This window comes from Canis lupus, chromosome 9 (genome assembly GCF_003254725.2).
Source record: "Canis lupus dingo isolate Sandy chromosome 9, ASM325472v2, whole genome shotgun sequence".
NCBI lineage: Eukaryota > Metazoa > Chordata > Mammalia > Carnivora > Canidae > Canis > Canis lupus.
In genome coordinates this window covers 39,071,217-39,095,753 of record NC_064251.1, presented here as the reverse complement: position 1 = coordinate 39,095,753, position 24,537 = coordinate 39,071,217, and the positions used below count along the sequence as shown (strand labels likewise).

The following is a 24,537-nucleotide window of genomic DNA, read 5'->3' as shown; positions in this document are numbered from 1 at the left end:
CTCCCAATCTGGGGTCTTCTTCCCCACAGCCTGGGCTGAGCCCGAAAACTGCTCTGCACCTCTTGCTGGCCGCAAACCCCTACCCCTGCCCACTATGTCAGGAGGTGGAGGAGAGAGGGGGCCAGCGGGGCCACGGCTTGGACCCATTCTCACTTCTCTCTCCTCTCTACCCCCCACACCCGCCTGCCCCTCCCATTCCACTGCCGCAGGCCTGCTGCTGAGAAGCTACCAAGACCCATTTATTAGAGGTCTTTTCCTGACCCCTGGCCCTCCCCCTCACTTCCTCAGGGACTCTGGAGAGCTCCGAGGTGAAAACAAATAAGAACAAAGGGTGTGTTTTGTCACTCACTGAGACGGAGAGAAATTTTTCCATCTCTACTTAGTTACGAGTTTCTATTCCTTTGCCCAGAACTGCAATTCCTCCCTTGGATGTAAGACTCTTCTGGCCTCTCGCCCAAGCCTCAGGTCAACTGAGTCCTCTACAGCTCACCACACACCCTGTACCAGGGTGCTTAGAAGGTCCAGATCTGGAGTTTTTCATGGGGTATTTCTGAGCTTTCCAAGCTCAGGGGCTGAGATTGTGACTTCATGTGGAAGACTTACAGCTCAGACGCAGGCCTCTGAGGCTCCCTGGGGCGCAGGGAGCGCTTAGGAATCATGTTATCTTTGAGGTCTCAATTTCCTAAATGGACCAGAATTCTTGAACTGTGGGTGACAAGTAGGCAGGCCAGGCCAATGGGCACAGCCCTCTCTCTCTTTGGAGGAACAATTGAAGGTTCAGAGCGCCTGCCCTTTTGCCTCGGGGAAATACTTGCCTGAACCAGAACTAAGGTCCTGGAAGGTTAGCCATCTCCTTGTCCAACCTCTCTGCTCTATTCTGGGGGAATTGAGACCAGGGGGCAGTGACCTGCCCAGGGTCACAGAATGAGTGAGTAGCCGAGGTAGGCCCTGGGCCCAAGCCCTGACATCTGATCAGTGTGCTTTCTACTAGATGACGCAGGTAAGCAGGCACACTTGCTAAGACTCCAGGCTTATATATTTGCCTAAACGTGGCTCCTCTGGGTCAAAACAGGGGCTCTGCATGAACTGAAATTCTCCAGATGGAAGGGAGGGTGGTAGAGAGTGGATAGAGGAGCTGAGTGCCCTTTCCCTACCCCAGCCCCCATGGAAATGGGGGAGGGGAATGTCTTTTCTCCCACCCTGAGCCAAGCTCCATTCAAGGCAATGCTGCCTTCCCAGGCCTGTTTGGCCTGGCAGCCACCCAACCCCTCCCAGCCAGTGACCAACCCTCAGGGAGGGAAGAGGGAAGGATTCTTAGGAAGGGAGGGAGACAAGGAAGGGGGAGGGAAGGCCTGGGGTCCAGAGGTGACCTGGAGGGCTCTGGACTGGCTGGCGCTGGGCATTTCCACACCCTGTTGGGGGTGACTGACTCCCAGACTTTCCCCATCCACCTTCAAGCTTCTAGAAGTGTGAGGCAGCTCCTTCTGCCTCTTTGCATTAGAGGAGGGCCTCACCAATCTGGCAAGAAAGGGAGAGGGTGAGCACTTCTCTCACTTTGGCTAGGAAAGGTGACAGCTTGCAGGCCAAAAATCCTCTTTGAATCTGTGTGTGCATGCGTGTGTGTCTTTGGAAGAGGACGGAGAGGACAAATAAATACAGGACTGAGAGAAAATGGCTAATTTTCCTTGGGAGGGGTCGTTGGTGTGTCCTGCCATGAAGGAATGACCTCCCCACCACCCTAACCACCAGCCTGAGCCCTCTCTGTCCTCTTCCAGATTTATGTCCTTGGAGCAGGTTGGAGCAGGTTGGCCACCTCAGGCCCCCATCCTGAACTCTGGCCCAGGCAAGGCTGGATTCTGCAGTGACCTCTAGGCCACAGAAGGTGCACCTGCCAGTGCACCTCCCCAACCCACACACCCTTGCTCCAAAATCCAAAAGGGATGAGGGAAGGAAAAGGACATGGGGAGAAGTGGAGACCTCCCCGCTTAGGGAGGACCCTGAATCCTGACTTCTAGCAGGATTCAACACTGACTCCTAGCACTCCAACAATACTGTGTTGGAATCCCAGTACTTCTACTTGCAAACTTAGATAGCAATGTATGGAATCTCTTCAAACCTTAGTTTCCTTATTTGCAAAGTGTGGTTGGTAAGACTTAGTTGTGGCAAACATGAGATGGCAAATGAAGCAGCAATGTATAGCTGCCAGGCATGTGGTGGGTGCTCGGTAAATGCCCATTCCCTTCCTCTTTCTTTTCCACCCCGGATTCACTCCTGTACCCTTCACCCCTCCTCTCGAGCTCCGGGGACCAAGGGGAATTGAAAATCTCCCCAGCAGGCACTGAGGGGACCAGACACTTGGAATGAGGGTGCCAGATTTAGCAAATAAAAACATGGAGCACCTGGTTAAATTTGCACATCAGATAAACAACAAGTAACTTTTTTAGTATAAAAGTGAGAATAAAACAATTATCTGTTATTCACCTGACATCCAAGTTTAACTGGACATCTTATATTTTGCCTGCCAACCCTACCCTGGAGCCCAGCTTCATCACTATAGCATTAACACACAGCATCAACAGTCACTGGCCTAGAAATCCATATCATTTTTAAAGCAGCCACCCGTGTCCTGGGGTTTTTCACATGTAGGAATATCAGTCCTCCTGGGGTGAGAAGGCTTAGCCACATTCTGACTATGTGGCCCTGGGGAAAACATTTGGATAAGCTCTTTGTCCCTTCATTTGCCTATCTGTAAATGATAATGATGGTCCCTATCGCCTAAGGTTGTTAGAGGATCACACAAGTTAACCTATTTAGAACTGCACTTGGCACATCATAAATGCCCAGTAAGGGTTAACTATTAACAATACCTTTTCCAAAAAAAAAAAAAAAAAAAAAAAAAAAAAAAACACCTTTTCCTAACAATACCTTTCCTAAGGAAAGCACAGGAAGTGCCTGCCAAGCATATAGCTCCTTTCTAGGGAACATCTTCCCACTCAGGGGGTAAAGGAAGTCAAGCTGCTGTAGTTCACGTTATGAACAAGAGGAAAAGTCTCCATCTCACCTGGTCACTGCTGTCTGGACCCAGCGGTCAGGGTCAGACAGTGATATGGGGCTAGGCTGGTGGAGCTAGGCTGGTAGGGCAGGGCTACCTGCCTGGGAGATGCCTTAGCTTGAATCTTTGTTACAAATGGATGCTCCAAATTGAACAGTGCCAAATGGGTTCCATCAGATATTCCCTTGAAAAGGCAGAAGAGGCAACCAGAAGGAAGTATCCTTGGTGCTCACGTTGTGCCCTGGATACCCAGGAGGCATCATCCCAGTTCTCTGGGAGATCACCTGTAACCTGGAAGTGCCACTGTTGAGACTGTGTCTGGGGCTACCCCACATTCCAGTACAAGCCCTTTCTCCTTGGTGATCAGGGGCCATCTCTACTTTGCAACCAGAAAGGGCCCATGTCTTAGATGAGGAAATGAGCAGTGACACACTGCTGAACCCAGAGCCCCAGCTTCAGGAATGCTGTTCCAGCTCACGCTGCACCCCTGTTCTACCTCCGCTGTCCAGAAACACAGTGGGATGTAGAACATGTTGACACCAAGGACTTCTCGACCACATAGCCTGGACCCCATCACTGCCATCCTCCAGGAGTTGAGGGGAACCACTCACAACTTCCTTAGCTAAGAAATAAAAACGACCTATAAATTTCATGTTCTGTGCATAATGGATATTGTCGGTGGAGGTAGATAATGCAAATTAAAAGAGGCAACGGTCCAAAGTGTTCGTAGTAAACTTGATTATAGATGAAGATTTGACTCAACAACCCTATCTTCTTAGAAATCCTAAAAACTGCAAAAAATTGGTCAGAGAAAATGAGACTTAGCGCAAAGAAGATGCAAAAATTACACACAGTAAAACCTGTTATTGATGAAGAATTGACAGAAGAATCAAATCTTCATAAATCTTAGGTCTGTATCATTTGGCCCTGGAAGATTGGACCTGGACGAAAAAGGAGGAAGAGGAGGAGAAGGAAAGATAAAACCAAAACTACAAAAAGAGAATCACAACGGCAGAAATTGTGATGTGATGTGATAAAATAAGCAGTAGTGAAATGTCCAGAGTAGGCAAATCCATAGAAACAGAAAGCGGATTGGTAGTTGTCAGGGGCTGGGGGGAGGGGGCACAGAGGGGGAGAGCAGGGAGAGTGATCCGCTAAGGAGCCTGGGGTTTCTTTCGGAGGTGATGAACATACTCTGGAATTAGATTGTGGTAATGGTTGCACAATTCTGAGAATGTACTAAGAACCACTAAGTTGCACACTTCCAATGGGTAAATTTTATGACATGTGAATTATATTTCAATAAGGCTGTTCAAAATGTGCTTTGGACAAAGTAAAACTGATTGATAAATTGTATCTTTGTTGAATAATCCTTATGAAAAAAAGAATGGATTCTGATGAAAACAACTTTAGGAGAATGTAAACAAAATGTTGGCAACAGTTTAACTGTCCTGCATAACAACCTGATCAAGGAATGAAGTGGGCTTGATGGGGCTTGCTCTGGAAAATATTTGCATAATGAAAATTCATCCATGTAGGTATAATTCTGATTTAAATGTCTGTGTTCACAAAGATGGTCCTCCACTTGAGGGGTCCTGTTCACCCACTGTTCTCCCGTCTCGGGCCCTTAGGGAGGAGGTTACTGACAAAGCCCAGTCTGAGGCTGGGCTGGTTTTTTCTCTGGCCACAGGGCTTCTGGTTGTTGGCAGTCCCAGCTTAGCTAGATTTCGACAGGGCTCACCTTGCTTTGCAAAGCGTTTCTTACGCCTCATTTTGGCCCGGCCTCCAGCAAACAGGGCACTGACCCTCTCGTTCCAGGCCGCCTGGCTGTCTGTGTCTGCCACCCCACAGCGGGGCCGCGTCATCTGGCGCAGGGTGACAGGGTCTAGCACACCGCTGATGGGCAGCTGAGATACCCACTGGAACTCCCTGTCAGGAGGAATTGAGATAAAGGACCACAGTGTATGTGTGTCGGGGGGAGTGGTGGTGAGGGCAAGGAGCTTCCCTGGAGACAGCAGGAGAGGGAGGGAACATGGACACAGGTGGGGAGGTCAGCCTTCCACGAAGAGGGAGGGGGTGACCGAAGCTTTGCCCTCCTGCACCCCCAAGCCCCCCCACATCCCTCTGTCCTACCTGATGGCATTGCTAAATCTTGCGGAGGTGAGGTCTTTGGGGACCTGCTCATTGAGATATCCGTACTTCTCCAGGAATGCCTGAGGGAGAGAGGGGCGTCAGCCTTCCCACGCATCCTTTCCCCTCCCGTGGTCTCCAAGCATCTGTGGCACATACATCATGCCCTGTCTTAACCTTTGTCCCAATGAGGTCTATAAGCTATAGGAAAAGGAGTCCCGGGATAAAGGCAGGAGGACATAGACTCTGTGCCAGGTGACCACTGACTACCTTTTTGGTCTTGAGTAAGTCACTCAATATTTCTAAATCCTAGCTTTCTTAATTCTCAAACTGGCCGAGCAATCCCTACCTAGAATATTTCCCGGCATGGTCGGGGATCTAGCAGGGCATGCTGGATGAGTTAGGGGCTTGGGAGTCACACCAGGCTGGGCTTAAATCTCAGTTAGCAAGCTACTTCTCTAAACCATAGCATTCTTATCTGTAAAAGGGGCTTAGAAATAGTATACAGCCTACAGGTTTTTTTTGGTGAGGCTTGATCACAACTGTGAATACAAAGCACTTAACACAGTGCCTGTCACCTATGAGGGGCTCAATACAGAGCAGCTATTATAAATATAAATATGCACTGTTGAAATGCTTCAGCTCTGCTCCTGAACATCTCACCTGTCTAGGGAGTTGCCCTGTATTGGTCAGAAGTCGGGCTGGTCACCTGCAGACTCTGCCATGCCTGGCTTGGGAATTAATTATCTAATTCTGGCTTCTTCCTAAATGATTCACCTCCCTCAAAATGCAGATATATTTAAGGCCCTACAAACAACAGATGTACTTGCCTTCAACTCTATGGTTTGTATACAAACTTGGCTCCTTATAAAAGTAGTTTTTTGTGGAGGGGGAACACCTGGGTGGCTCAGTGGGTTAAGCATCTGCCTTTGGCTCAGATATTGATCTCAGAGTCCTGGGATTGACTGCTCAGCAGGGAGTCTGCTTCTCCATCTTCCTCTGCCTCCCCACCCGCTATTCACCCTCCTTCCACCCTCTACTCATGCTCTTGCTCTCTTTGTCTCAGATAAATAAATAAAATCTTTTATTTATTTATTTATTTATTTATTTATTTATTTATTTAATTTATTTATGATAGGCACACAGTGAGAGAGAGAGAGGCAGAGACACAGGCAGAGGGAGAAGCAGGCTCCATGCACCGGGAGCCCGATGTGGGATTCGATCCCGGGTCTCCAGGATCGCGCCCTGGGTCAAAGGCAGGCGCCAAACCGCTGCGCCACCCAGGGATCCCTAAATAAATAAAATCTTTAAAAAATAGTGTTAATGAGGTGCCTGGGTGGCTCATTTGGTTAAGTGTCTGACCTTGGCTCAGGTCATGATCTCAGGGTTCTAGGATGGAGCCCTGAGTAGGGCTCCCTGCTCAGTGGGGAGCCTGCTTCTCCCTCTCCATCTATCCTTCCCCCTGCTCATGCTCTCTCTGTCTTTCTTTCTCAAAAAATAAATAAAATCTTTAAAAATAAATAAATAAATAAATAAATAAATAAATAAATAAATAAATAAATAAATAAATAAAAATAGTGTTAAAGAAGAATAGTTTTGACGTGAACCTGGCTGGCTCAGTAGGAGGAGCATGGGGCTCTTGATCTCAGGGTTGTGAGTTCGAGCCCCACATTGGGTATAGAGATTACTTAAATAAATAAATAAATCTTAAAAAGAGAAAAGTATTTTTTTAATTTTTGAAATTTTTTGTTAAAATTTTTTTTTCAATATTTTAGGGAAAAGTAATTTTTTTTTTAAACGTACTGTTCCTGTGTCTCCCGTTTTTTTTTTTTTTAATTTTTTTTTTAATTTTTATTTATTTATGATAGTCACACCACAGAGAGAGAGAGAGGCAGAGACACAGGCAGAGGGAGAAGCGGGCTCCATGCACCGGGAGCCCGACGTGGGATTCGATCCCGGATCTCCAGGATCGCGCCCTGGGCCAAAGGCAGGCGCCGAACCGCTGCGCCACCCAGGGATCCCGGAAAAGTAATTTTTTAATTAGAAACCTGCAACTTCCTCTTTTCATTGACTCATTTGTTAATTCATACAATGACCTAGGCACATGGCCAGGTGCAATGACCAAGATTTGTGGCTACAGACAGATAATCGAAACACAGATAACAAGTAAAGGAGGCAGTTTTGGTGCGATAAAGAAAAGAAACTGGGTGTTGCGGTTGAGAATAACTTAAAGAGAAACTTTTCATCAGAGGTCAGGGAAGGACCCTCTGAAGAGCTGGTATGTGATGTGTGTCACAAAGAATGAGAAGTAACTGGCCATACAGTGAGGTGGGAAAGTGTGTTCCAGGCAGAGGAGCAGCAAACGCAGAGCCCTGGGCTAGGAACGATGTGGATGTGCCTAAGGAACAGAAGGAAAGCTTGAGCACAGTGAGTGTAAAGTAGCAGGACATGCGAGAAGCCACAGAGAGAGAGGCAGGACTGTCACCCAGGGTAGGAAATGGGGGTATTATTTTAGTCCTGATGGTGGGTTAATTGTGAGGACTGAAAGAAAGAGAGAAATCCAGAATGGCTCCTCCATGTTTGCCTTGGATGGTGATTCTAGAAACTATATGAGGAAACCAGAGGGGGAGCAGATAGGGGTGGATGTGAATAAGAAAAACACTGTGATGTCAAGTGGCACTAGTCACATGATCCTGGAGCTCAAGGAAGAAACCAGAATATTTCAGCATGTAGATAGATGATGGGATGGCCGTGGACCTGGATGTGATCCCCTGAGGAAATGAGTATAACTGGAGAACATCTCATGGCCCAAGTGTCTGTTGGCCGCTGCCTGCCATCACACACCTGGAAGCTGCTCTCTCCGTGACCACGTGTTTGGAGGCCAGTGGCGGGGGAGAAGTATGTGACTCATCGTCCTTACCTATCACCAGCCCTGCCCTTCAGAGAACATGGTGCACTTGGCTCCCTGCTTGCCTTTATCACTGAAAAAGCCTCATCAATGGAATAAAAGAAACGTCACCTCAGCTGCTTAATTCTTGTTTTTCAAAGATTTTATTTATTTATTCATGAGAGACAGACAGAGAGAGAGAGGCAGAGACACAGGCAGAGGGAAAAGCAGGCTTCATGCAGGGATCCCAAGACGGGACTCGATCCTGGGACTCCAGGATCACGCCCTGGGCTGAAGGCAGGCACTAAACCGCTGAGCCACCCAGGGATCCCCTTGGCTGCTTGATTCTTATAGACACACATCATCTCTTTATTTTTAGCCTTCCTTGCTGTGCTATCTATATGGAAGTAATTCTGTTTTCTTTGTTCTCTTACACACTTCTCTTTGCTGTATCTTTTTTTTCTTTTTTTAAGATTTTCACTTATTTATTTGACACAGAGAGACAGAGAGCACAAGCAGGGGTAACAGCAGAAGGAGAGGCAGAAGTAGGCTCCCCACTGAGCAAAGAGCCCGATGTGGGGCTCCGTCCCAGGACTCTGAGATCAGGACCTGAACTGAAGGTAGACGCTTAACATACTGAGCCACCTGGGTGCCCTCTTTGCTATATTTCTTAAATCAACTCCAATCACAGCTGTTGCCTCCAGGAAAGGCACAAATGAAGAAGAAAAGTAGACACTAAGAGCCAGCATGGGCAAGCTCCTAAGCCTTTGTAAGTATCCTGCCTCAGCTTTGTGAATTTCATTATATTCGCCTTCAGCTCTTCTCAATAAAGCCATTTTCCATAAGGAACCCTTATTCTAGACCACAGAACACTTCCCAAGTCCATTTCATTATTCTTCTACACTAATTTATTTGTATTTCAATACTATTTTCTTTTTTCCCTTTCCAAATGGACACTATTTTGGGATGCATAATGGATTAAAGGAGTTCTAGTGGCTTAATCTGGAAGATTATTTATTGTCCAAAATAGTGTGGCATCATGGAATTAGCCATAGGGCTTGGAATCAAGAATCTGTTCCCAACCTTGACTCTGGGTGGCCAGGGACAAATTACTTAGCATCTCTGAGCTTTCCATTTCTTTACCCACAATGTGAAGAAAAGAATACACCACAGGGTTCTCAGAAAGATTATATAAAGCAATGTGGGGATCCCTGGGTGGCGCAGCGGTTTGGCGCCTGCCTTTGGCCCAGGGCGCGATCCTGGAGACCCGGGATCAAATCCCACGTTGGGCTCCCGGTGCATGGAGCCTGCTTCTCCCTCTGCCTGTGTCTCTGCCTCTCTCTCTCTCTCTCTCTCATTCTCTGTGTGACTATCATAAATAAATAAATAAATAAAATTAAAGTTAAAAAAAAGCAATGTGTAGCTAGCATACATAGTAAATACTTGATAAACCGTTGATCCAGTTGATTTACGTTAGTAGAAAAATAAACGGACTTTCCAAACACAATCTGTCTATAAGATGGGAACTGCTCTGAATAAGGCAGTTCCAGCTCTGCTCTCAATATAGGTGCTCTAGCTTAGACTTGCCTCACCCCAGTCAGGTACCTGGTTCTCTTCTTTGCCTCCTCCCTTCCCTTAGTGGGGATGGATAGAATGGCTTTCTAAAGGAAGTTGGGAAATCAATGTCCTCTTCAAAGGAGGTTTGCTGAGTGACTTGGAAGAGACCTGGTCACAGGCTAACAGGCTGGCACTTCCTGTGCTCCTCCCCCCAAACCCACCCAGCCCTTATCAGAAAGTTGGCTCCGGTTCTGGAACTATGAAGCCTTGGACAGAGCAGAAGGGAGGGGATATTGACTAGCGGCGTCTCCTGTTTCCTGGCTGAGCTGCCATGCCTGATACTTTGGCAGGCAAAGTGGAGTGGAGGGCAGGATGAGGGTGGAGGCCTTTATTAGGGGTCCATCAGAGGGGGAAATCCTGGACCTCTCTTCCTGACTGGCCTCTGGCACACTGTGGGTTGCAAGGCAGAGCTGAATTCCCAGGAGGCAGTGTGAGCACATGACCAGCCAAGAGATACCGAAAGAATGAGAAAAATAAATTTTAAGAATTTGACATTTTATATTTCCATAAAAGCACTGAAGTATTTTTTAAATATATTTTATTTATTCATTTGAGAGAGAGAGAGCAAGCACAAGCAGTGGGGAGTGAGGGGCAGAGGGAGAGGAGAACAAGCAGACTCCCCACTGAACAGGTAGCCCCACATGGGTTTCCATCCTAGGGGTTTGGGATCATGACCTGAGCCGAAGGCAGATGCTCAATGGACTGAGCCACCCAGGCGCCCTGCACCGAAGTACTATAATTGCAATGACTAGAACATAAGGATTCCCTTACACTTATTTCATTTTTAATGATCATTAATATTTTTAATATGAACATTTAAAAATTACATATAGGAAGGGGGCCCTTCATATCCTCAGTGCTGAGTGCTCTAAAGTTCTGCTCAGAGGTGGCAGCTCCACCTCACTGGCTGAGGAGGAGGCACAATTGAGACATCCTCTGCTCCTGCAGCTGTCCCTAACCTTCTTCTAGAAGCCCACTTGCCACACCTCAGTTTTCCCCTGCAAAGGTGATAAAAGTGCCCTGTCTGCATGGGAGAAGAAAGAGCAGGGGTGTGGGGCAGGTGACAGTGTGGTAAAGGGATCCCAGAAAAAGACAAAGGACTAGGAGGTAGAGCTCCTGTTTCCATTCCAGCTCGACCATGAACATCTTGGAGAAGTCATTTCCCTTCCAGGCTGTCGCTTCCCTAGGGTTTGTCCTATGTTCTCTTAGGTATCCCCTGAGGTCCACTTGGGGTCACCTCCATCCTCCTGCATGGGAGCTGTGTCTGGCTCTCCTCTCTGCCTTGCAGTTCCAAACACCAGGTTTTGTCTTTGCCCTGTTCTCCACTCATCCTCTCTCCTGTGAAGCCCAAGGCTTAAGCTGAGAGAGAGGAAGCTAGAGGAGCATGCATCTTCTGTGATTCACCCTGCTTAGGTCTAAAAGCTTGTGACAACCTGCCTCGTCCACTTGGTCAGGACTCGGGGCACTTCCCTGGGGAGTCGCCTCTGAAAAGTCCTGGGAGTGGTTGTGGTGTTTGAATAAAATGAAAACGATTCTCCCTGGGACCCAGAAGGCTGAGTGGACTCAGGACTCTGGAGGTTCTAGTCCTGTGTCTGTCCTGACTTGCCATGGGAGGGTACGCAGAGCCCAGCCCATTTAGTGCCCTAGGGATGAGGAAATTCTGGCCATTTCTGAGCAGGGCAAGACTAGGAATGAGGTATAGCAAAATGAATTGAGGCCTGAGTCACTGGCCTGGCAGGGCAAGAGCACTGGGCTGTGTCTTGAATTTTATTCCTGTGCTACTAAGAACTGTGTGTCCTTAGGCAAGTTCTGTGCCTCTCTGGGCCTTCTTTTCTTTTCTTTTCTTTTCTTTTCTTTTCTTTTCTTTTCTTTTCTTTTCTTTTCTTTTCTTTTTTTAATTTTATTTATTTATTTGAGAGAGACAGAGAGAGAGAGAGCAAGTATGAGTGGTGGGAAGGGCAGAAGGAGGAGAAGCCGACTCCCCACTGAGCAAGGACCTGATGACTATATCCCAGGACCCTGAGATCATGACCTGAACCCAAGGCAGATGCTTAGCCAACTTAGCCACCCAAGTACACCTGGACCTCCATTTTTTCTATAAAATGAGAGGGTTGGTTTGGGCTAAAATGTACTCCAGCTTCATCTATTATCATGGACTTGCCTCTGCAACTGATTAGCTGTGTGAACTATGACGAAGTTACCGAATCTTTCTGTGCCTCAAAGTGTGACAAGCAGGTAAGAATGATTTAGGTTTCTTGCAGGAATGTCATGAAAATCCAGTAAGAAGATAAGATGCCTGGGATGCCTGGGTGGCTCAGCAGTTGAGCTTCTGCCTTCGGCTCAGGACGTGATCCTGGAATTCCGAGATCGAGTCTTGCATCGGGCTCCTGCGTGGAGCCTGCTTCTCCTCCCTCTCTATGCCTATGTCTCTATGCCTCTCTTCTCCTCCCTCCTCCTGCCTATGTCTCTGCCTCTCCTCTGTATCTCTCATGAATAAATAAATAAAATCTTAAAACAAATAGATGAGATGTCTTGGGAAAGCTTCATGACAGTTGCCCCCATTAAAAACTTTATAGCAAAAAATTTTCTTGCTATAGTCACAGAGCTTTATTGCAGGAACAGAACTTTGTTAGTAAAGTCTTGGAAGGGCAGCTCTGAGTCTTATGTCTACAGAGTGGCTGGGACACCCTCCACATCAAAGAACTGCAGGAGCAAAACTGAGACCAAGAATTTTTTCAGATTTATTTATTTGAAACAGAGAGAGGAAGGGAGAGAGAGAGAGACAGAGAGAGACAGAGAAAGAGAGAGAGAGAGATTCTCCAGCACACTGCCCAATGAACTGAGTGCTGAGCCTTGACTAATATAGAGCTTTTAAGGGTTTTGCACCTCTGAATTTCACAGTAATCTTGCAAGAATATAGGCAGGACAGGTGTTGATAATCCCATGGTAAAGAGGAGGACAGTAAGTCTCAGGGGAGCAAGCAGTGTCTTGCCAAAGGATCCTAAGTGAGCAACAGAACCAGTACTTGAGTTCAGATCCTCTGACACCTATCCCAGGATTTCACATTCACACAAGTGACTCAGGGGCTTTGAAACTGAAGGCATGGAACCCCTTCTCTCTCCACCGGGGAAACAATTATCAAATGAGAAAAAAGCTGGGGATATTTCTAGCTGGGTTCCTTCTTCCTCCTCTGTAAGCAGGTCCAGGCCCAGAGCAGAGAAAGAAGCTGCTTTGGTGGTGGACTCCGGCTTTCAATAGAAGCTGGGAGTACATCTCCCATCACACCCCTAACAGGTCATCTGACAAGACACAGGTACTCAGCAAGAGGCAACTATGTTCCTTTTGCTCTCTGCTCTTAGGATCTCCTGAAGGCCCCAGGGCAGTGGGATCCACTCAGATCCTTTCCCTTTATTGGGGGCAAATGCCTTCCCTTCCCTCTGTCTGACCCCCTTAAACTTCTCTTCCTTTTCCTCATTCCTGGTCTCATATTCATAAAGTTCTGTCTGGGTGTAGCCTAGATACCCTCTTGCTATAACCCCCCTTCCTATAATTTTTTGTCCTTAAGGAAGTTGGAAAATATTAGCTGATCAGTCTCCATCCAAACCCCTCTTATACTTTTTCTAATGCTAAATAATTGTACTGTATGGACTCATGGTCCGCCCTAGTCTTGTAGGGCTAAATTTAGGGCACAAAATAATGCCGTAAGCAAGGCTGGATTTCGGGAGAGTTGTCCACTTGTCTCCTTACTATGTTCCTGCTTCCACCGCCCACGTTTTGCTTAGATCCCTTGGTTTTCAAACTTGTTTGACAACTGCTTTTCCACCAGCTCATGGTCCTCTGGGACCCTCCAGAGCCTCTTGTGCACTTCTATTCACCCTGCACCCATGAGTCACTGTGCTCAGCCCTTGGGAACAGTTTCCACACCCGGGCTTCTGGATTTCTGACTCATAAAAAGTCAAATGAATGGCTCTGGGATATGAGAAACAGACACTGCATCTGGGGGTGGATACTCCACAGAAGCTGCAATGTTTCCCTGGAGAAACGAACTAGCCAGCTTCTTGGTGTACTGGTGCACTGGGAGCAGCTGTGCAGATATGCATAGACCACCAAATGGAAGGCAGGTTCCTGGACATACCACCTGGGTGTTTAATGAAGCACAGTAGGCAGATCCCCTGGGACAGTCTGTGTCACCCAAGAACAGGACAGGGCCTGGTTGCAAACGGGAGGGGGGCCAAGGTGATGATGTCATTCATTAACTCTCAATCTTGTAGCTCAGCAGTGGAGGCCCTTCCTACTCACTAGTGTCATGAGCAGCACTGGTTTTCCCAAGTGGGCAACAATGAACTTGTTCATAATGCAGCTTTTGTAAGTGGTCAGTCTCCTCCCAGGCAAAGCCCACTTTGGAAAACTCTCAACTTTATTATTTTGTATGCACATAAGGGACACATATAGCCATGCACACAGGGCACAGAGATACAAACGGGGAGACATGGGAACACAGACACACGCAGGCACCGGCATACAAACACACCAGAGCCAAAGAAGGTTAGCACTAAGAGAGTCATTTAAGAAGTTGACTCCCTTATTTTACAGAGGAGGAAACTGTAGCCTGCCGCAGTGAGGGGACTAGCTTAAGATCACACAGCTTATTTTTATTCTTTCTTTCCTTCTCTGTCCTGAACTCTGAACTTTGTCCCACGAGCTCAGCAGGAGTGCTGTACTTTACTGGGGGTCTAGCTCTCTGCACTGGAGTCAAGGAATCACACCTGAGCAAAGAGCCAGGGTGATCACTGGGCTCACTTTGTGATTCCCTTCTGTGGATGGTTGCATTTCCCTAAATGACCACAATAACATCTCCCATTCCCATGCTCTTCTTATAGTGACTTCAACACTCCTGCCATTGATTGTGGGGGTTATGTTCCCTCCCCTTGACTTGGAGCTGGTGACTGCTCCAGCCAATGTGGTATAGCAGAGTGATGCTATGACACTCCTTAGTCTCAGTCCTAAAGAGGATTTGACTTCTGCTTGCCCTCTCTCTCTCATTCTCTCTCTCTCTTTTGGAATACTCATTCTAGAGACCCAACTACCAAATTTGGGACCAAACTAGCCGATATGGAGAAACCACGTGGATAGGCCCATAGGAGAGAATGGTGCCCCCCCCCCGCCCCCGACAGCCAGATGATTCCAACCCTGAACATTGTAGAGACACACTGCCCTGATGTGCCCTGTTTGAAATCCTGACACATAGTATCTATGCACATAATAAATGTTTGTTTTACTTCACTAAGTTCTGGGGTAATTTATAATGTAGCCATAGTAACTGCAACACCATCTCCTAGGAATTATAGCTCTGTGCCTCCTGTTGTCGAATGCTGAAAATAGTTTTCTAGCATATTTTGTCCTGTATTATTGTTCTAGGAGAGCTAGTCACTGAGCTAGTACTTTTTTTTTTTTTTGAAGATTTTTATGTATTTGAGAGAGAGAGAGTGAGTGAACATGAGTGAGGAGAGGGGCAGAGAAATCAGCAGATTCCCTGCTGAGCAGGGCTTGATCCCAGGATTCCAAGCTCATGACCTGAGCGGAAGTCAGATGCTTAACTGACTGAGCCACCCAAGTGCCCTGATCAGGTCAGGACTTTTAATCTGAAGCTCTGTTCCCTAAAATAATGATACAGATAATAATGAGAAGAGTATTGAGAGCAATTTCCTTTTATAGACTGTGTCCTACAGAGCAGGCACTGTGCTGAGTGTTTTATATGCATTATCTCCATGAAACCCACAACAGTCTTATGAAACAAGCATTTGTAACCTCCATTGTACAGAGAAGAAAACTGAGGTTCAGAGAGATTAAATGATTCACTTTTGGTTTGCACACACATCTGTCTGATACTGAAGTTCTTGCAATTAGCCATTTACAGAAGCACATATAGACATACTAACACCCCCAATTTGCATATACGTACATATGTACATGCATAGGCATTTAGAAACACATCCACATTTCCAGAGTTTTTTATACTTTTAAAATATGTCCTGTTCTCAGAGGTAAAAACTCCCCTTCCCCCAATATTGTTAAATAGACTGCAAGAGACTCAATCTGCTTAGTATTATGTTTCCCAAGCACACCCCAAGATTAAATTCTCTCCATCTGGGGCCACCACAGGCATGGGCGGCAGAGATATTGTCTCTGTTCTCCTGCCAAGGATTGCCTGGGACCCAGACTTGGGGGGAGGTGGTATGGGACTCTTAATAGGACTTGGCTTGGTAGACAGAAGCCTTCTCCTGGGGCCATGAGGACTGTACACTTGATGTTGTAAGATTCTAAATTCAGTGAAACAGCGATTCCCAAATGTGCAGAAGCAGAGAGCACAAAACAAGAGACCAGCGCTTGGAATGGGAGAGGGGGGACCTCGTTGTTGAAACAGGGTTATTTCCAAATATTCCAGAATAGTGATGGGAGCTGGCTGATGGAAGGAAGAGCCATTCGGTGGGGGCTTCTTCATTCTGGAGGTTTCTTAGATCCAGCATGCCTCTTCTAGGGAAGGGGAATGGGAGGGTACTGAGAAGTTCTTGACTGGGAGTTTTAGAGCAGGAATGAAGCTCTTTAGGGAGCAAGAGTCTTTCTCAGGGCAGGGCACCGGGCTCAGGAATTTAGAACTTCTCCTTAAAATAGTGGTGACCCTAGTCCTACTCACGAAAATGAAAGGAGAAGTTTTAAATTAAGGTTCACCTCCACGTCCCCGCCCTTTCTCAAGTCCGGTCCCGAAGCACCGTTCCAAAGCTCCTTAGAAAGCAGTTCTTGAGGCTAAAATACTCTCACCCATTTTACAGGCTAAGAAACCAGTCCCGAGCTTGGACGCTGACTTGTTCAAGCTGGTCGCGCGGCAGCACCAGCCCAGGAAGCCAGTGCTGTCTCCTGTGTCCCCGCTTGCCGGTGACACCCTGTCCACCTCACCGATCTAGGGGGGCTCTGCAGCCTCTGCGAGGGCTCGGGGCACCCGACGAATGCTGCCTCGGCGGCGAGGGACCGCAGAGCAGCTCTGTGCCTAGCTGGGGTGCCGGGGCTACCTCTCTCCCAGCTGTTGCCCGCCTGTCCCACCTGGTCGCTTCCTCCTTCCCCCGTCCGGGAAGGTCAATGCAGATCCGCGCGCCTGTGTGGTCCCAGCTCCGGCCGGGGAGAACGCGCCCCAGGCTTTGTGTGAGCCGCGGGGCAGGGTGACGCGCATTGCCAGCTCGGAGGAGAGGCTGGCTGACCTGCCTGCAAAGTTCCGGAGGGTCTCCGGCTCGCGCCCCGCTCGCCGCCCCTCACGCCTCCGTTACCTCCGCCTCCCGGCGCAGCTCCTGGCCTCCGCGCTCGGCGAGCTGGGCGTCCAGGCCGCCCCACAGCAGCAGCCACAGGGCGCGCAGCAGGAGGCCCACACGCGCAGCCATATCCACCCCGCCGCCCACGCGGGGCGCGGGACCCGTGGGCAGGCCCCGCGCGCCGGGCTGCTCCAGGCGGTCAGCGGCGCCCGGGGCCCCGCGGAGGCTCCAGCCCTGCGCCGCCCCTGCGCGGAGCGGGAGGCACCGGGGACTCGCGGGGGCCCCGGCTCCGTGCGCAGGGCGGCCCCGCCGGGCGCTTCGCCGGGAGCCGGCCCGGGGTGGAGCAGCGCCTGCCTGCGGGTCGCCCGCCCCGGGACCGGGAAGGCAAAGGAGGAAGGGAGGCAGGAGGGGCGGGGGCGGGGGCGGGGGCGGGGGCCGGGCACTCCGGCCCCACCCACTCCGCTCCGCCGCTGGAACGCGCCGCGGTCCCGGAGCCTCTTCCGCAGGCTGCACCGCCTGGCCGGGTGCCCGCCGCCGCCCTGCCCACCCTCCCTCTCGCCGGCCACCTCCAGTGGATCCGGGTCGCTCCCGGGAGGGCGGGGGAAGAAGGGCTACCTAAGACTTCCATCAGGGAGGGTCCTGGCCGACCTGAGGGTCACTGATCATTTCAGCCGGGCTGGCAGGGAGCCAGGCCCTGGGCTGGGGTCAGAAGGATTGGGTTTGAGTTCTAGATCTGTTTCTTTACTAGCCGGTGAATCCTGCTTCAGTTACTTGCTGGTTGTGTGGTCTTGGGCAAGTCACTCACATATTTTTTCTTTTCTTTTAAAGGTTTTATTTATTTATTCATGAAGGACACCCCAGAGAGGCAGAGACACAGGCAGAGGGAGAAGCAGGCCCCCTGCGGGGACCCCGACGTGGGACTCGATTCCAGGACCCGGATCTCGCCCTGAGCAGAAGGCAGATGCTCAACTACTGAGCCACCAGACGTCCCTCTGAACACATTTTTCTCATCACTAAATGTCGATAATAAGAATACCAATATCATGTGGTTTAGGGAGCATTAAAGGAGGGAATAATGTCTGTAAGTAACTGAGCACTGTACCTGACATCGTGCAGTATGCAATTAATAAGTGGTAGGCTGCAGCTTCGTGACTTTTGGCAAAAGATTTAACCACTTCGAGCTTCAGTTTCCTCATCGATAAAATGAGAGCAGATGACATTTAGTTCTCAGAGGTGCATGAAGATTAAAAGAGAAAATGAGTGTAAAGTGCTTGGCTTTATGTATTCCACAGAGTCCTTAGCAAAGGGGGAATGAAACGATATTTATGTGAGAGCCTGCGCTAAACTCACACTGAACAAAAGTAAACTGTTTTCATTAATTGCCTTGGTGACTGCGAGCAGGGTGCTCTCCCTCTTCTGGTCTCAATTTGCTAATCTGTGAAATTTAAACGGCGCAATGATACTGACCTCTGGGGGACTGTTTGTGCGGATCCCCTGAGTTCATAGTGTAAAGTAGTTTGGAATGTCTAAGGTGCTGAGCAAATGTATTGCAGTGTTCTTATCCTAAGGTTTAAAGCCTCAGTAGCACACAGAAGGTTTTTGTGTTATTTAAAAAAAAAAAAAAAAGGTGTCTGTCTGGTGGAGGAATGTCTAAAAGGCACCTCTTGGACAGATTTTGAAAGAGGGTCCCTACGGGGGTCTAATTGGAAATAGGCCCCGCCCACCTCCCAGCCGACCAATGAAAAGGGGACTCTCCTCCTGGGCGAACCAATTAGAAACGGGCGCATCTGGGGCGCAGGCCAGTGAATAAAAAGTGGCCTTCGCCCCGCCTGAGCCAGGGCCCTGCAGTGGGCATAGAGTTGTAATGGATCTGTTAGTCCATCCATGCCCCTTCTCCGCCCATGCCCTTGTGCACATCCGTGAGGAGCGTCCTTGCCTGGAACGGAGGCCCACAGATGGTGGGCAAGGCCTGGGCCTTCCCCTCAGAGAGCTTTCAGTCTAGCAGGGCAGACTGGAACGAAGGTTCTCAACTAAGGACAGCACTGTGACAGGCTGCAGGTTCAAGCAAAGTCCTGCCCTGAGCTAAGAGAGGAGGGAGATTCTGAAGCTGGTGGGGTAGCGTTTCTAGATTTAGCAAATAAAAATACAGGATGTCCTGTTAAATTTGAGCACCAGATTAACGACAAATAATTTTTTAGAATAAGTATGTACTAATGCAACATTTGGGACATACTTAGACTAAAAAAATGATTTTTTTTGAATTCTTTTTTTAAAATTTTTATTTATTTATGATAGTCACAGAGAGAGAAAGAGAGAGAGGCAGAGAGACATAGGCAGAGGGAGAAGCAGGCTCCATGCACCGGGAGCCCGATGTGGGATTCGATCCGGGGTCTCCAGGATCGCGCCCTGGGCCAAAGGCAGGCGCCAAACCGCTGCGCCACCCAGGGATCCCAATGATTAATTGTTAATAGGAAATTCAAGTTTAATTTGGTGGCCTCTATTTTATCTAGCAACCCAAGAGTGTGTGTGTATGTCTGTGTGCATGTGTTGTCTGAAGGTTGCATGTGTGATGTGGCATACACTGCCCTTGACCAAGGATTTTTTTTAGGTTTTTATTTAAATTCAGTTAGTGAACATACAGTGTAATACTACTTTCAGGTGTACAGTTAGAGTGATTCAGCACTTCCATATAACACCTGTGCTCATCACAAGTGCACTTCTTAATCCCTACCCCCTATTTCACCCATCCCCCACCTTCCCTCTGATAACCGTTGGTTTTTGTTACCTATAGTTAAAAGTCTGTTTCTTGGTTTGCTTCTCTTTTTTCCCCTTTGCTTGTTTGTTTTGTTTCTTAAATTCTACAAGAGTGAAATCATATAGTATTTGTCTTTCTCTGAGTTATTTTGCCTAGCACAGTACTCTCTAGCTCCATCCATGCTATTACAAATGGCAAGATTTCATTCTTTTTTATGGCTGAGTAAAATTCTATTACATATATGTAATAGAATATATATATATATATATATATATATATATATATAACACACACACCTATATCTCACATCTTTATCCGTTCATCAATTAATGGGCACTTGGGCTGTTTCCATAATTTGACTATTGTGGATAATGTTGCTGTAAATATTGGGGTGCGTGTATCCCTTTGACTTGTTATGTTTGTATTCTCTGGGTAAATACCTAGTAGTGTGACTGCTGGATCATAAGGTAGTTCTATTTTTAACTTTTTGAGGAACCTCTGTACTGTTTCCTAAAGTGGCTGCAACAGTTTGCATTCCCACCAACAGTGCAAGAGGGTTCCCCTTTCTCCACATCAATAGGTGACAAAGGCTAGATACAACTCTGCTTTAGGGCAGGTAGCTCTGAGGAGCACCAGCTGGCTAGGACACTGTTGGCCAAGCTGGAGTCAAGCCCAGATTTGCCAGTTCTCCCTCCAGGCAGAATTTCTCCACCCCTCTCTCCAGCACATCCCAGAGGGTGTCCATTTACGCTGCACTGGGAGGAGAGAGGAAGGCTGGAAGCAGTGCTTCCCTGGAGGGCTGAGTGACTGGAAGGATTGAGACACTCAGAGAGCTGAACCTGCCTTTCTCTGCCTCCCAGGTTAGCAATGGCCCCTGAACCTCAAAAACTAGCCACCATGGTTGTGTTTGAACGTTTACTTCCTCTGTTTTCCTTTTGTGTTCTTGGTTAGATTATTTCATCCAATCCTCACCTGTTCCACTTCATCTGTTTGTGGTCCCTTGGAGATACCATCCAGACTTGGATGTGCAAGAATTTATGCAGAACGCACTCATCCTGGGCTTCAACCATGCTTTGGCATAGGATGTCTCAATTTCCTAGGAAGACAGCTTGTTTCCTTGGTTAGAACCTGGGTAAGCAGGAGTTTCAATTCCTTTCTGCCTCAAAAGTTTACTAAGTCCCAGAGCACCAAATTCTGTGATCTTCTTCAGGAATCCAGGGGCCTATGCAGCTCCACAACTGACTTGCTGTATGTTTTTACTTTCCAGGACACATCCTGAGCCAAATAACTTTGGATGGGGTGGCGTGCCATCTGAGAGGAGCATGGAGAAAGGAAGATGAGAAAGGCAGAGTATTTCATTGGAAGAAGCTCAGTCCACAGCAAGAGCATCGGAAGAATGATGGGGTGGGAGGGAGAATGGTTTTGGATCAATCACATCCAAAACAATCCTCTGAAGACAAGTTCCTGTGTTAATCCAATACCATTATTTCTTCCTCTGGTGGGAGTGGGGGTGGGGATGGGAATGAGGAATTGGAACAAATAATAGTGGTTAATACTCACTGAGATATTAACATGTGCCATGTATGTGTTATGTGCTTTGCATAAATTGTGTCATTGAATCTTTGCAGCTTCCTTATGAGAAAGCTACTATTATAAGCATCTTTATTTTAAAGATGAGGAAACGGCGGCACAGAGATTATATCATTTGTCCAAGGTCACAAATCTAGGAACGGAGCCAGGGTTCAAACCCAGATAGTATAACTCCAGATCTTGAGCTCTTTTTTTTTTTTTTTTAATAGGGATTTATTTAATTCATGAGAGACAGAGAGAGAGGCAGAGACACAGGCAGAGGGAGAAGCAGACTCCATGCAGGGAGCCCCATGTGGGACTCGATTCCAGGTCTCCAGGACCGGCTAACGCAGGCGCCCAATTGCTGAGGCACCCAGGTGTCCCAGACCTTGAGCTCCTAAACGCTATACTGTCTCACCTCAAGTCAAAAGATCACTGGATCACCTGCATTGAATCACCTGGAGGCACATAATAAAGATTCAGATTCCTTTTTTTTTTTTTAAGATTTTATTTATTTATTCATGAGAGACACCGAAAGAGAAGAGGCAGAAACATAGGCAGAGGGAGATGCAGGCTCCCTGCAGGGAGGCCGATGTGGGACTCGATCCCAGGACCCCGGGATCACAACCCAAGTCAAAGGCAGATGCTCAACCATGAAGCCATCCAGGTGTCCCAAGATTCAGATTCCTGAGCTCAATGCCAGACCTACTAAATCACTAAATACTAGATAACAATGATCAAGGAGAAGATGGGGCTAGGTTTTCCAAGGGTCTGGCTCTCTCCTTCCCTCCTTCCCTGTCTTGGCTGAACAAGTTCCTGATCCAGCTAGGCTGGCAATCCTCTCCATTCCTCCTCTTCAGAAAGAGCTGCTTCCCCCCTCTCTCTCTCTGCACTGGGGCTCAGTTCAAATCCACAGTTCCTCCCAGTTCTCCCAGAGTGGACAGGATTTCTGTGAGACTCATGCCAGAGCTTGGGCATGTTGCATGCCCAAGGGAGTGGCTGGCAGCTGCCTGGGCCATTCTTTCTTCTCTGACAGAAGGCAGCAGCTGGCCAGTGAATTGTCTTCCTGACCAGGACCCCTTGAATCAGGCAGGATGTATGGACCTGGACAAGGCCCTTTCTGGGCCTCAGTTTCTCTCTTATGAGAAACAATTAGCTTTGTCTCTGCCCCTTCCTCCTTCCCAGGAAGTGTGCAGAACACAAAGTAGATTTTATCAGAAGGAATTCTGGGCTTTGGAGAAAAGCACTAACAGAATGACCAAACTCCCCAAATCACAATCATAGGAATAAGAAAAAGAAAGACATGGGATTAGTTTGGGAGTCCTGAAGAGGAAGTGTTCCCCAGAGTTGTAAGGAGGTTAGCTGTGATAATTTGGATTCATTATTGACTATAACCTCCATGGATTTTTAGCTGTGATTCAATTTTAGAAGTCCTGACTCTTTAGCAACCACTTCTGCCTCTGGAAGAGAAATTTCCTCTCTCTAGCACATATGGATGTGCTCTCGTTAGTCTGGGTCACGTTCACAAGTTTACCTGCCTATCTACCTCCCTGTACCGAAACAAACATGCACATGCTCATAGGAGATTGGAAAAAGCAGTGAATAGAAAATTTGGAGTGAGACAGACCTGGGTTTGAATCTTAATCTGTTCTTACTCTGTTATCCCTTGCAAGTCTACTAACCTCTCTGAGTTTCTGCCATTTTAAAACAGGACAATAATCCCTGCCTTTTCTGCTACCCCGATTTGCTATAGGGAGCAAACTAGACAATTATTAACTGTCAAATCCTATCAAGTGGTAGATATTGGGTGCATACATGCATGTATTCTCTGCACAGGTTCACGCTGGGATATGCTCATATCCAGATGACATACACAAGCCTGCCCTAGGACAAACACATGAGCACCTCCTTGCCAGGCAATGAGTGCTTTCTGGTTCAGTGCAGCCCCATCTATCCTAATCCTCATCACGATTTTGCAGGATTTTACAGGGCGCAGGGCGACAGCCTCTTCTGGTTTGTTTTTTACACACAGCAGGACCCAGGGGACTTGCAAGGAGCACAATAAAAGCCTAGCCAATCTGGCTCTGTGCCCCACTTCCCTTCCACATAAAGACTGTCTAACTGCCATGGCATCTGGCTTGAAAGGCTGGCCAGGACCTGCTCAGCATCTGCTGCTTTGCTTAAAAGACCTGCTAACAGGAAAGTGTCTGGTTCCTTTCCACCCCAAACAGGAAGTGCCTGCCACCGTCCAGAGGATAGGTCATTTGCAAGGAATCAACTCCTGCCGGTGCAGAGCCTCAGGGAAATCTTCGCAGGAGGCCTGCTCTCTAGGAAGGCTGGAGCAGAGCTCTAGGGACATCTCCTGGGGTAAGGGTGGGAGGGTGGTGATGATGGCTAGGACTGCTTACAGCCTGTGATACCTGGCACAGAGCCGGCTGTCAGTCTTTGAACAATGCTCTGTGAACTCTTACTTGGTGCTTGTGGGAGATGTAGCAAATTCCTACAGAAGGTCTTTGAGGGTGCCTGGGTGGCTCAGGTTAGGATCTCAGGGTCCTGGGATTGAGCCCTACATTAGGCTCCCAGCTTCTCTGGGAGTCTGCTTCTCCCTCTGCCCCTCCCAACTGCTCATGCTTTCTCTCATTCTCAAATAAATAAAATCTTTAAAAAAGGTCTTTGAGCTTGATGAGTTTACAGACAAGTCAGTCAGGTCATGCCATTTCCCCCCTCATTTATTTATTCATTCGTTAAATACAAGCACTCCCCCGCCCCCACCTTTTAGTGCCTACTGTTTTTTTTTTTTAATTTTATTTATTTATTCATCAGAGACACAGAGAGGCAGAGACGTAGGCAGAGGGAGGAGCCGACTCCATGCAGGGAGCCTGATGTGGGACTCAATCCCAGGACCGCGGGGTCACACCCTGAGCCAAAGGCAGATGCTCAACCACTGAGCCACCGAGGCGTCCCAGTGCCTACTGTTTCAGGCACTATGTGACACACGCGAAGTTCAGAGGGGAACTAGGCAACCCAGCTGGAAAACAAATCAGCATCTAATCAGGTAGCAAGCCTCAAAAGATGTGGTACAACTAAGAGTTCCACAGGATTTCAAAAGAGACAAAAGATCATTGTGGTCTGGTTTTTACTCTGGTGGGAACAATAACCTTTCTGCCCCCTATGGTCCATTCTCAAGACAGCAGCCAGAGCAACGCCAGTAATACAAGTCAGATCC

General features: G+C 48.0%; 1 protein-coding gene and 1 long non-coding RNA gene across 6 annotated transcripts in view; one reads left to right on the top strand and one right to left on the bottom strand.

The window, feature by feature from the left end:
- MMP28 (matrix metallopeptidase 28) overlaps positions 1-24,537 on the bottom strand; it is a 35,106-nt gene that overhangs the window by 6,437 nt on the left and 4,132 nt on the right. For 2 of the 4 annotated variants that reach the window (XM_025440548.3, XM_025440547.3), the window contains exons 3-4: positions 5,186-5,265; positions 4,794-4,981 (exon numbers count right to left, since the gene is read on the bottom strand). In XM_025440548.3, coding sequence (XP_025296333.1) covers positions 4,794-4,917 — 124 coding nt within the window. In that variant the 5' untranslated portion in view covers positions 4,918-4,981; positions 5,186-5,265. Of the gene's footprint in view, positions 1-4,793; positions 4,982-5,185; positions 5,266-16,784; positions 16,973-17,005; positions 17,380-24,537 lie in introns of those variants that run through there. The other 2 variants (XM_025440546.3, XM_035721409.2) reach the window with 2 other exon arrangements.
- LOC112655435 (uncharacterized) lies at positions 17,470-21,446 on the top strand. Of its 2 annotated transcripts, none has more exons than XR_003133666.3 (3): positions 17,470-18,068; positions 20,694-20,874; positions 21,010-21,446. It is a non-coding gene; the product is annotated as an uncharacterized LOC112655435 (long non-coding RNA). The 2 variants fall into 2 exon arrangements; XR_007413027.1 differs by lacking the exon at positions 17,470-18,068 and adding an exon at positions 20,049-20,602.